General features: G+C 47.6%; 1 protein-coding gene across 2 annotated transcripts in view; it reads right to left on the reverse strand.

Moving 5' to 3' along the window:
- Nucleotides 1-8,107: 8,107 nt before the first annotated feature.
- The window catches only part of CERS3 (ceramide synthase 3), a 43,205-nt gene continuing 37,805 nt past the window's right edge, over nt 8,108-13,507 (reverse strand). For both annotated transcript variants that reach the window (XM_041418801.1, XM_041418802.1), the window contains exon 11: nt 8,108-11,569. In XM_041418801.1, the coding sequence (XP_041274735.1) occupies nt 11,438-11,569 (132 nt within the window). In that variant the 3' untranslated portion in view covers nt 8,108-11,437. The remainder of the gene's footprint in view (nt 11,570-13,507) is intronic.

Genomic DNA, 13,507 nt, shown 5'->3' on the forward strand with positions numbered 1-13,507 from the left:
GAAGCCAGAGACAGTTTAGTGACAAGCAGGGACCAACAAAAGCTCCTTTGTAACTTCAAATCATCAGCCAAATAAACACAAGTAGTTTCTGAGGTGCCAACAGTGGTTTCCTTACAGACTGGCTTTACACACTGAGCCAGAGGTTCAATTAAAGCTCTTCTCTGGTGGAAGGTGTTTCAGGCTGTGCTGCTTCATGTTGGACTCACTTCTTACAGGTGGTCTCAACCATCTTTAAGGTCTTTTTAGCCTAAATGATTCTAAGTGGAGCCACCAGTACTGTTCATGCAGCCCTCAGCAGAGGCACTTAGGAGGTCTCTCCTTGCAGCAGCCTGAATTCTCCCAAGCCTGCAAGAGAAAATCTCCCTCTGGGACACCTCTCTCAAGTCTGGCTCAAAATGGACAGTCTGTTCATTAGCTCCTGGGAACAGCAGAGCAGAAAGAAAAGTGACAGTGACTCTGGAGGTGTCCAGAGACAGAGCTGAGCCACCAGCACCTGTGTCCTCAGGGGAGCACACAGTCTGCTCCAATTCAGCTAAGACCATGGGAGGAGAGCTGCCCTTGTCTTTCTCCTGGCATGGGAGGAGAGCTGCCCTTGTCTTTCTCCTGGCAGGGGACTTTATCCACAGGCTGACAGAGGGTCCCTTTTGTCACAGGGAGTTTGCTTTGGCTGAGCTGTGTCTGTCTCACAGTAATTGCATCACATGAGGTTTTCCCTGAAGATCTTCCCTGCAAACACTTCCTCCCTGCCTATCTCCAGGGGACCCCCAGCTTCACCCAACTGCAATAGGGAACAATACCCTGTTCCACAGAATACTGAGAAATAAGAAAAAAATATTCCTGTTTGATAGGGGCTGAGGAATGGACTCCTGAAATTCCAGGTTGCTTCACATCTGGCTCCATTCCCACCTTGGTGCTATGGCTGTCTGTGAAAAATCTTTCAGGGTAACTTAGGTGAAGATTTGCAGGGATCAGTTTGCAACAGTGTCAGGACCAGAAAATAACTGCACACAGGCCACAGTGGGTGGGAAAAGTCAGGAATATACAAGAACACACTCCCAGCTGAGCAACACAACTGCAGGGTGCTGGGAGAATCCACTCCCTCAGGGCAGGCAGCACTCTGTGTAGAGAAATCAGGATTGAAAATGCTCCACCATCTCCAGGCAGGCCGTGCTGGGATTTTCAGACAGACAGGACTGGTGCAGGTCAGGTGGGGATCGGGAGGCCGTGCACGGCAGGGTCAGCCACGCGTCACTCCCCAGGCATGCGGGGACAAATGGACAAAGCAAAGAGCTGCCATTGTTTGACCCTAAAGTTCAGCCAGGCTTTTTATGAAGTCCAGTGTTGCCACCTCTGATGATGTTATCAGGAACCTGGGAATAGCTGGCATTTTCTTTTGTTATGATTTATGGTTTGTTTGGGTTTTTCCTCTCCGGACCTTGGCTCCTGCAATCGTGGGATTGATTTCTCATTTAACTCCATGTTTGACCCCCTGACAGGCTAGGAAAGTGAGCTGGGAGAAGCCTAGAGGGTTTTTGCTCCGGAGCAAAAGAAAAAGTTCCCAGCCATGGGATTGTTTAAGATAATCCTTTCTCAAAAATGATGCTATTGATTCTTTTTGTGTGTGTGTGGAGGCAGAAGCTCTGAATGCTTGGAGCTGAGAGTGGCAAAGCCCTTCATGCAGGTGCCACCTCCTTGGCACTAGCAATATCCCACATCTGGTGTTTCCCATCTCCTCTCAATCATCTCCCTTTGTGTCCAACACCTGCCTTGGATGAGGATCACCCCCCAAACTGAATATTTCATATACAGCTTCTCCTTCTCTGCATGTTCCTTGCAGCAGGACACAAGGAGCCAGAGGGGGAGATTTGTAAGCCAAGAAGGTGGAAGCTGGAAGAGGTGATGCCAAGGGGATGCACAAGGCACTTCATCCATCTGCATGGATGGCTACTGGAGCCTGGACCGGGTGGCCCAATCCAACTGCACAGACATAAAGTGGTTTGTCTTCACCATGAAAGTTCTAATAAGGGAAACTGCCGACTTAAAACACTCTTAATAATGTTTTCCTATTTCTTTAACACCTCTCCCTTGGGCATTCTCTCCTCCCTTCACAGCGTCTTGGCCAATTACACTTGCAAAACAAACAGAAAACTCAATATCCCCAGGAGCAGGGATTGCAGGGTCAGGGGCCCTGTCAGGTGCTGCAGTGGGGGCTCCAAGGTGGGTAACACCACAGGAGCAGCTCTCCCGTAGCCAGCAAGGCCCTTTCCCGTCCCTGGAGAGGGGGACCCCAGCCAGGCATTGAGTGGGGGGACAAGCCAAGGTGAGAAGGGCTGTCCTCCAGGCACTGCTGGAGGGTGGCACAGAGCTGGGGAAGAGCTGTGCCCCAAAGCCAAGCCCCTCTGGCCCCACAGCCTGCGTGTGTAAAACACCACTTTTCTCCTGTGGAAGTGAAACAGCCCCAAGCCCATGTGCTCAGGTGATCACGGCTCTGAACTTTTACTGTCTAACCCTTCTTTTCTGTCATATTCAAGCTGCTCCCAAGCTGCCCTCAAAGCTTTGTCAAACCATTTGAACTTTCACAGAAATTCAGCAATCAAAACCCACCTTTTCTCCATGTGTAGTGATAGGACCAACACCATTCAGAGCTATTTTCCCCACAGGACACTTTACTCAAGTTTATGCTGATTTTTCTGATTGCTCCCATTCTGGATGCAGAGCTGTGCAGAATCATTACCATAATGCCACTGACAAAAGCTGTGCAGAGTTCACAGCACAATCTCTGACTGCTTTTAAAAATTCACAACACAGTTTTGTCAGCCTTCTTTTTCCTCCTCCTTCTCTTGGGGCTACTCTGCAGTTCCCCCCTTCTGAGTCAGTCAGTCTTTACATTCCCTCCCCATCATCCCCAGCTGAGTCAGTAAATTCCCCATCACCATCCCAGGAGACTTTACATGAGCTCCACAGCCTGGAGATGCAAACTTGGATGTTTGGTTGTAGGATCATAAAATCATAGAGTGGTTTGGGTTGGAAGGGCCCTTGAGGATCATCTCATTCCAATGCCCTGCCATAGGCAGTGATGCCCCCCACTAAATCAGGTAGCTCAGGGCCCCATCAAACCTGACTTTGGTCAACTGATGTCTGTGTTAGTTGCCTGGCCCGGGGGTCACTTGGAGCACCTATTTGAGACAAGAGCCCCACTTTCTGGGCTCTTGGGCTGCCCTGAAGCAGTGAAAGCATGTTTGTCCACAGGGCATGAAGGAGCAGGGTGGGCAGGATGTGCTGTGACCATTGCAGGGCCACATCTGTAGCTCTGTGCACTTTGGCAGATGCTGTTCACCTCACACTCCTTTAAGGGATTGCAAAGGCTGCCTTTTCCTCCACAGCCAGTGAGGAAACCCCACTGCCCACGTCAGCACAGTGCTCAGGGTCACTAACATGAGGTCAGGGAGCAACACGCCTGGAGTCTGAAACACATCCTGCTCCTAATCAGCAACAGCCACCAATACCTCATCCCAGTCCATTTGGGGCCAATATTGTCATTTTTTTGCAAGGTCATACAGTGAACCAGGAACAGAGTTGAGATGTCCCTCTGCTGCTGGATCCCCTCTCCCAACAGAGCTGGCAATTGACTTTGGCTTGGCTGCAAGTGTTTGGTCATAACAGCAAAACATCAGCAAAACTCTAGGACTGTTTCAGCTGCCGGCTGTCAGGAATTCTGGGTTGGACACACACAGGAAAAGAGGGGAGAAGTGTGTCAGTGAACCTGCTGGCAGGGAGGATCCTCTCCAGCCCCTTCTGTGAGCTGGGATGGAGGGAGCTGTGGCACCAGCCCATGGAAACCTGCATGGAGAGAGCCCTGCAGGCAACTCCAAAGCTTCAGTCTGCAGGGACAGGCAAGTCAAAGCCAGCTGTCTCCTGGCTCTGAGTGAATCCCAGGGAAGAGCTGGGGTCAGCTGGGAACCACGGAGGTTGTCAACCACAGCATCCAAACACCTCCTGTCCATCCACAGCTATGGAGAGAGCTCATGGAAAGTTTTCATCCTGCTATCAAAGCAAACCAGATCCCAGCTCTCATAGCTGAGCACAGCCTGACCACGAGGGTTGTGCCAAAGGGGATTAAAGCAGCTTGTTTGGACCAACGTGTCCCTTTTTCCTGCTGACACCTGTGGGGAGTGTGGGAGTGTGGACCTCATGCTTGTGGTGGAGTGGGGCCTGTCTCCTGAGGTGGAATGGCACCATTAGAATGGCATCATTAGAATGGCAGTGCAACCCTCATTATTCTGAGAGATTTATCCTCCTTATTTGCATTATAGACATTAAGGATCTAGATGAGAACACGACTTCACTTACCACCAGCCACAAACCCCCTGGCTTGAAAAATATGTAGGTTAAAGAGACAATTTGAGAAATTACAGACAGTAAAGCAGTGTCAGAGCAGATTTAACATCCTTTCTGCTCCAGCCCTACTCCAGATACACCAGGTACAGCTCTGGTACCAGGAGACACAGTGCTGCACCTACAGGGAAAGGGCTAGTGGTGACACCCAAGCAGATGCCAGTCCTTGGGACACCAGCACAAGGGGCCTCTGGACTGGCACCAAACACTCAATCTCAGTAAAAATGAACTGTTTTTTTTATCCGACGCCTGTTTCACAGTCAGAGACCGATCAAGTGGAAATACCAGCTGCATGAAGTTTGCATATTCAACGCGATATTCAGCGGAATCTGTTTTCTGGGGCAAAAAGATGGACAGCAACGCTCCACGGAGCCGTGTCCCGACGGGAGCCGTGTCCTGCTATTGCCACCTCGTGGGGCCTCGCAGCAATGACCAGGTCACCAACACGGGGGTGGCACGGGAGGGCTCCGGGGCGTTCTCACCGCAGCAGGTCCGGCAGCGCTGCGCTCTCCAAAGGCAGCTGCAGCCAGAACCAGGGGAGCAATTCCCCAGTTCACTGAACGCTGTGCATGCCCTGCAGAATAGTCAGGGTTATAGAACAGTCCTACCCTTAGGCTAAAGGGGACTGCTGCAAGGGTCCTGTTTTTTTGCTCATCCTTGCAGGACCCAAAGAAATAAAAAAACCCCTGCAAACACACAATCCCTACCTGACCTCGCTGCCCTTGCAATGGGGAAATGTATGAGACATTCTTTGGTTGCTGAATAATTTCTCCTTTAAATCAGCAAAGGAACTAGGTAGGATTTGCATGGCCTGATAAGATTCAGCACAACCTGATAAGATTTAGCTCCTGCTTCCCACAGATTTTTATGAAATCCTAGGACTTCTCCTGTTCTGTCTACAGCCCATGACAACTGAGACACTTACCCACAGGTGCGGTAGGAAGGCCTTTCAGCAGATTTCTCCTGCTCTTTGTTGTAGAAAGCAAACACACAAATCTTCCAGAAGCTCTTCTAGCACTCGTGGGATTTCCAGTCAGCCAGGAAAAGCACCAGACGAGCTCTGAGGTCCAAGGGGGAGTCAGGCTCACCCAGCAACTGGAGGTGAAGTGTGGGGTCGTTGCCACAGCTGCAGGTCTGCTGGGCTCTACTTGTGGCTGCTCTGGCCCAGCCCCAGCCCAGTCCCCTCACTCACATACTGGGAACTTTGTGAAGGAGCTTTTCCCAGATCCTCCTGCTTCGATCCTGCCCTGGGAACTCTGGCTGGGCTCGGTGTGAAGCCATTGGTGCTCGGGGAAAAGGAGTTGTCCTGGCTGCAAAGTTCATCTCTGAGTCCAGGCAACGCTGGCTGCTGCTGCTCGGAATGCTGATCCCCATACAGAACTACTGTCGTTTTCCTCTCCCTCTCTCGGGACTTGCTCCTCCTAATACTGTTACTGCTCTGCTTTGTGATTCTTGGTGATGTCAGTTCTGCCTTTAAGCCGTTGTTGTGTTGTCCCAGCCATTTTTGCTCCTGCTTTTCCCGCTGTTCCCTTCTCTCCCCTGGCTCAGAAGCCATCTCCAGCTGCACTCCGCTGAGGCAGTTGTGACAACCACTGCTCCTATTTCACCTCTTCCTGGTAAATTTGGCCTTGGATTGTGGGCATTAGCATCAGCAGCCCAGGTATTGCTCAGATCCTGAGCAGGCAGGGGACAGGAAGCAGAGTGTTCGATGGAAGTGAGGATTCTGCCTTGAAAAGGGGAGGACTGCTTTGCAAGGGGAATGTCCTCGAAAGGATACGTGCCCAGATTGGGACGAGGCAGTGCTGTGCTCAGGTGAGTGTCCTGCAAACAGAAATGCTAATTTTCCAGGGAGGATTTTGCCCTGGGCTATAGGAAGAGGAAACCCTGGAGCAGTGCCTGATGGCTGAGAATGCAGTGCCATGCTGTCCTTGTAACTGGTCACATGAGATCTGAGTCTAATTCTCACCAGTATCATGGGAAAACTCCTGTGAATTTCAGTGGAAATTTAATCATTTATTTCCCTGCTCAACTTAACTTCTTTTAGACCAGTTTCTTTTGTGGTAGGAAAAATATGGACTTTTCAGCACCTGAAACAACTGCCTGGGACCTGTTTCTTCCCACCCAGCTCAAAACAGAACTCCATGGCTACAAGGCCATGCTTCTTGCACTTCAAAGTCACGGTGGAGAGGGTTTATACTTGTTATTCCACTTAATGTTTCTGACTTTGAAATGATTATGGGGTCTCCTCTGAATGCTTTATGGGGTAACAAAACTCAGAAGAATAGGGCTCACTCCAGCTGAGTAAATAGAAGTTATTTTCATAAATCTTGAGACTATTGGAACATCAACAACATTATCCTGTGTGGGTTGTTATGACTTTGTGTTTGCAGATTTGTGTGTGTTAAAGCTCAGCCTTGTGCTTTCAGCCTTGTCTTCTATTACAGTAGAAACTTCAGGTAGCCCCAGAGAGGGTTCTCCAGTCCAATAACTTCTCAGAGCCCCACTTGAAGCTCTCTGTAGCCAGCCTGGGTGGAGATCACACTGCTTTGATCACTTCCTTTTCCTTGGAGGGAGCCCATTGAACTGCTGGGGAACCAGGAACAATAATTTCCAGTGATTTTGGGTGAAATCAGCTCCCAAGTGCATTCATGGCTCACGTGCTGCTCCACACCAAAGGTTTCCAGCTCCGGGGCAGCCCTGGACCTGCTCTGGAGCTCTCACACCTGGGCTGCATCCCTGGGCTCAGCATGGACTGTCATTCCTGGTGACTGCTTCTCTTCAAACCCACAGCTGAGGGAAGTGCCTGTGGAGATGGTGTTTTTCTTCCAAATTCAGCAACTTTTTTTTTTTTGTTTTAGTTCTTCACAGTTTGCAAGTTGTTTGTAGCCAAAACTCACACAGCCCTGCTCGGTTTGTTTTCCATCTACTTTATTCTTACTCATCAGCTTAAAAAAAATCAGCTAATAAAACCAAAGTGTTCTGCTAGAGTTCATTATTTGGGCTGAAACACCTTCCCTTCTGTTTGATTGCCCATGAGAAGAGATGGTAAGTCAGAACCTCTGATCTTCCCAACCAGGGAGGCAGAAATGGAAAGAAGAAATATGGAGCAGTTTTTTAGCTGATACAAATGAGCACAACTCCCTTGTCTTCTGTAGAGCTTTCCTGCTTTTGTCAGCTGAAGATCCACGTCTGAGCTGTCTCACAGGTGCTTGTGATGAGCCACTGATAATCCCACAACAACCTGCTGGGCAGTAGCACCTCAGTCCTAACACACAGAACTTCCTAGGCAAGCCTAATGTGCACCTCAAAACCCAGCTGGGTAGAGACACAAACAGGTGTAACATTCCTGGTGTACTCAGGAGCATTCACAAGTACTTTAATCAAAGCATAAACCTTGAATAATATAAAGGATGGGTGATGCCCCCATTAATTTTGCTTCCTCTTCACTTGTTAATTGTTCAGAAAAACACAAGTTCATTTACAGACATTGCTGTTAGGTCTTGTGCAGATTGTGGGTCATCCACCTTTTCCAGACAACAGAAAAACTTGGAAGAGTAAGGAATTATTTCCTGAACTAATGATGCTCCCATTGAAAAGCTTGGAGGGAATGGAAAGCAGAGAGGAAGACACTGCATGGAAGAGAAAACAAGGAAATCCTCACCTAGACACCTCTTTTTAAAAAATATTTATTTGTAGTGTTTTTCAATTTCAATTTACCACAGTCAGTGGTGTTAAGAACAACAACAAAAAAAAGAGATAATTATACCAAATAACATGAATAGACAAAATTATTTCTGTGGAGTAAAGGAGATCTGTAAACCCAATCCAGAGCAGGCTGGTAAATCTAAGTATGACACAAGTATGGAGGAAGCAGAGTACACATGCACAGGAATACCTGAACTAAATCCAGAGAAATTAAACAGAACAGAAGAGTTTCCCCTGTGTCTTATGGACTAACATTTGATTTTCAGTCTAGAGCTCTATCAGAAATATGTGGCACAGTCAAAGTGACACAGCAAAGCCAGATGCACAGTGTCAACTCATTGAACCAGGACACACTTTGTGAAATGGTAATAAGAAAATGTTAGAGTCTATCTGTGCTCCCATACACACCTGCAGTTGTTCTGCACCTGCACTTTGAGACTCTTTGTACAACAAGCTTATAAAAATGATGAATCATCATTGCATTGCATTGAATAGACTGAAAATCTTGAAGCACCATGACATAAATTTCTTTAGCAGAAATTGTACCCCCATGACCTCAGCTTCTTGTTTCTGAGTTTCCGTCAGTAAAAACGGGGAAATTAAATGCACATAACTCCAGGAATTACCAACCTGATGTTAACAGAAGACACTCTGACAGCCCATTCCCACTTCTTTCTGTGCTGTGGGTATTTATTACCAGGACCTAGTGGTTTACATTCAGAATTTTTAGGTCTAATCCCCTTGGTTGTCCATGACAGTAATCCCTGGAAAGGGCCCTCCATGGCCTGCCTTCCACCCCCTCCCACTGCAATATTACTTAGTTGCTTACTGTGCCCAGACTTCACCTTCAGGATGTTACTTTCTTCCATATTCTTCTATACTCACCCAAAATTTGCTCAAAGTTTTACATCTGAGTGTATTCATATACCTTTTGTTCTTCCTCTAAGATCTCAGTTTCACATCAACTTAGAACAACAGTTCTTGCAATTAGGTTGGATAACTGCAGTCCAAAATTCCTCCTAGGCAAGTCTCCAATAGAGTTAATTGGCTTCAGTGGGAGACTTGTCCTGAGTAGGAAAGGCAAAGTTTTGGCCTCAAGGAGACTATAAATTCCAGTTTAAAAATCAGTAGTTGTTCAGAGGCTCATTCCTGTGACAACATCATCCTTTGTGTTTCCTTTCCTAGTCATAGGAGGAAAGCTTCTGGCACCAAAATCAAATGATAATACCTTGGCCACCTCCCAAAACCCCGTTACATCTCGAAGAAAGCACGGCCGTCTCTCCCAAGAGAGTGTAAATCCTCCAAGACGCCGGATTTCCACGTTCTGTTAGGAAAGTGCTTTTCACGCAGGCAATAAACGGCCCCGATAACAACTGTGCCCCTGCCAAACTCTGCAGTTGCTTTACATGCTGCCATCAGTGCTTACACTCCCCATAGTCCCCCCTGCAGTACTTAAGGTGTTCTCATTGGTGCAGAAAGGGCACTGCTGGCCAAAGGCTGCTCACAGGGTTCTGCCCACTCAGCCCAAGTGGCACCACTGAACTACAAGCACCAGGACAGGGGTCCTTTTCCACCACCACACATCTCCCTTCCTTCTCAGAAGCTGTAGGCCATGCTCCTTCCTCAGTGTAACTCCCTTTGTGGTAAAACATGCACATTTGGGTCCAAAACGGTCAAGATACAAGTAAAAATGTAGACACTGTAAAAAAAGCCTCTGTACCAAAGCCCTCCTACAGCTTCTTGTAACTGCATGAAACTGACTTCTTTCTTCATATCTGAGATCCCAAACATTTCCCATTCTTTCAATGCTTCAGTCACTGAATTACATCCCACTTGCCAAGGAAATCTTGGGAAAACAAGTCAGTCCTGTAACGCTTCCCGTAGGTCACCAATTCCTGCTGGAGGGGAACGGAGCCGTTCTGACCCGAGCACTCTGACTGAGGCTGCTCTAGGAGTGGTCCCCTGGCCTCCATCAAACTACTGGATTTAGCTCCCCAGATGATCTCAGCTACTGTAGAACCACATGCAGAGCCTCTCACCTCCCATACTTATGACACAAATCCTTTATGACCCTGTGAGCTAATGCAGAGGGAAATGGGACTGGCACCACCCTGTTTACAAGGCCTGGGTTCTCCATGGAGAGCCCCAGGACTGAAAATGCTGCTGCAGCCCCCCTTGTGTTAGAACAGAAGTGCAAATTTAGGATAGAGGCACTTCGGGTAAGAGGAGCTGCTGCTCACTGGTTACAGCATAAGCAGCCTGTGGCTGAAGTCACATACATCCAAGTTTGGGTCTAGCTGATTTTATAAAAGAGCAGAGATGGAAATACAGATCCTGGTACCAAATGAACACACAGCAGTGACAGTGTGGCATCCTGTGCCAGTCCCGTGCCCCCCAGTGCCCAGGTACCTGCAGTGAACACTCCAGAAGCACAAATCAGAACGTGGTGGCCTTGCTCCAGAGAAGGCAGCATCCAAAGCTGTGACACGAGGTCACAAGAAGGGAATGGATGAGAGCTGGTTTTAACTTTCTGGTCTGAAGATGAGTGAGGAGCAGAGGGTGTTTTTCCCAATTTCCATTTCCCCTTTTTCTCCCCTCTGCACCTTCTGTTCTAACACTGGGCCAAAATGACTGAAAGACATTTGAGAAGCCTGGAGCTCAATGGAGAATTGGGGCTGAGTTTTGCTGTTTTAACAGTGACTTCCTTGACACAATATTTCAGCTATCTATCACTTCAGAGAAAGACTATATTCCTACACTGAAGCCAACCCTTCACAGACAAGTAATTTGAATTCCTCCACGTTCACTTCCTCTGGCCTCCAGGAAATGAAATATAACTCAGAAAAATACTCGTTTTGATGAGGGTTTAAACTGAAAAGTAAAGATAAAATGCCAGTCACTGTACAGCACTATCAAATTTTTCCCACACTGAGTAATTCTGGTTGCTAATGGAGTTCACACTACCTACCTACCACAAAACATCTGTGATTTACATTGTTTGATGAAATATATCTTATATCAGATTGAAAAACAACATTAGAATCAGTGGGACACTAAATTACTTGACTCTCTTGAGCTTTGCCCTCATGGAGCACTGTCAGTCAGCATGTCCAAACATCTTTCCACACACTCCACAACGATTCTGAAAGTGGGTCATGAACACATTTTGTCATGTTATGCAATTTCTCCCTCCCCTCTAAACTGGGCTTTTTTCCAGGTCCAGTAGCCAACAATAAATCAATCACAGTCTCTCACAAGCCTTTTGACTTAAATCCTGTCCTGTAGGTTGGGCTAAAACCAGAGCAGGAATCACTGCAGGAGGTGAGGCAGGACAGGGCTAGTGGTGACTGCTGCTTAGGAGGTGTTTGCTTGACCCACTGCTGTTCTTGGTGCCACTCTTTGTGGACTCCTCTTCAGTGTCTGTAAGAGAATCCTCCTCTTCTTCATCACTCCGATCATCTTTCAAGTCCTAGGGAGAAGAAAGCACTGTGAACATATTTTACTGCCCCCCAGAAACACACCCTGCCCCCAAAATGAAGGCTGACATCCAAGGGGAGATCAATTAACAGCACTTTCACTTTGCAGAACCAAATGTTCTCTAGACAAAACTGCTTCCATGACCTCAGCCCAGCCACTTGACCTCTTCTTGTTCATTTCTGCTTTTCCCTGTAAAGTGTGACTATTAATCCCTGAGTGCTGTGAGATTAATTAACAGCTGTGAAGTGCAGGGAAGATGAAAAGAATATTGTTTAAAAGCTAAATATGATGAATACACTCACCCAAACACAGGAGCTGAGAGGCTGCCTGCTTCTGACAGGTGTAAACTAAACAGTGATGAGTTGTGCCAGCATCTCCTGGCACCAACTGTGCTCAAAGACACTTGCTGACCCTAAAATTCTCTTTCCTACTCAGTGGTAAACACAGCACCAACACTGGCACAGGGGAGGCTGTGTCTGTACAGTTGTTGTGCATCTTGGGTTTATCACCCTGCTAAGGGAACTGCCTGGGAGGAGAATGGCTGCTCCAGGAGCAGGGATGGAAGGGGTCAGTGAGGCAGCCTGCCCTCAGGAAAATCCCTCCCCAGCTCCATAGGGACAGCTCCTAGCATTTGGCAATCATGCTTTATCCCAGACAGTCAAAAATGGAAACAGTGAATGTTTCCACCACAGAGAGAAAAGTCATCACATCTACCCCATGTTTCAGGGAGAGGTGAGACCATGCTGTGCTGTTTGTCATGGCACATAAAACACACCATTAGTTTCCTATTTCTCAACTCCTGCCATAACCCAAGGCCCTACAATGTGTTCAGAAGTTTGTTTCAAACAATTGAGGCTTCAGCATTAAACCCCTATTTTCCCTTCAGTGCAACAAGCTCACAAGAGCAGCACTTGCCTGGAAGACTCACACCAATGGGTGACCTGCTCCACAGACTCAGGGCAGGATGCTCTAGTGAAAGATGTTGTACATCCAGAAAACACTTCCTTCTTCCTAATTCCTGAGAAGAGGCACCACTTTTTGTGTCTTTTTGTACTGCAGGATTCTGGGGCTTCTCCTCATGACAGAGCTCTGCCTCCCAAGCCTGTGCTGGAGCTGGCAGGAATTCAGCACAGGCAATCCCCTGCCTGCACAGCCATACAGGGACCACTCCATTATGGATAAATCTGTTCTCATGTCATCCCTCTGCACCTCAGCTACACAGGCAGAGGCTGCTGGTTCTCCCTGTGGTGTGCCAAGGTCAGAGCAGTGATGCAGGGAGGAGAAACCAGGGTTGTTCCTGCCCCTCCTGTATCTGCTCCTGGAATGAACTAACAATTCCACTTCCTTAGCGTGCTGCTCTGAGGTCTTTCTTAAGCACCAAATTCATACAGAGAAAATAAATAACAGCCCAGTAATAACTCATCCAATTGCAATCTCATATCCCTTCATATATTACAATCCTAGTAAAAAGTATAGGGCTAGAAAGCAAATTAAAGCCTGAGCTTTGGCTCATCACAAACTATAAACTTCCTGGAGATTTTCTTTTGCTTTTTCCCTAACAACTTACAAAGGGTATCAAAACAAACAAATCTTACTGTAAATACTGTAAAATAAACTTGGCATGCCATCAGTTAGAGAAAAGGCAAGACAGCCTTTCCCACACAATTTATGAGGTTCTGGCTCTTTCAGATCACCTCACTCCCTCCTGGTATTTTTGCCATTTGTATCTGCAGTAAAAGACAAATGCTGAGGGGGTGGGGGGAAGATTGTTGCTTTTCTGCCACCAGAAATGTTTCAGAAAGAAAAGCAAACTAATCCTAAGCAGTGTCTGATGCCAAATCCACTGCACTCCCTGGAAGTGCTCTCACCTCCCTGAGGCTGCACTGTGGGCAGTGACAGGGAGCAGCACTTTGGGACTCCCTGGGAATAA

This window comes from Onychostruthus taczanowskii, unplaced genomic scaffold (genome assembly GCF_017590055.1).
Source record: "Onychostruthus taczanowskii isolate IOZ18803 unplaced genomic scaffold, ASM1759005v1 scaffold6, whole genome shotgun sequence".
Taxonomy (NCBI): domain Eukaryota; kingdom Metazoa; phylum Chordata; class Aves; order Passeriformes; family Passeridae; genus Onychostruthus; species Onychostruthus taczanowskii.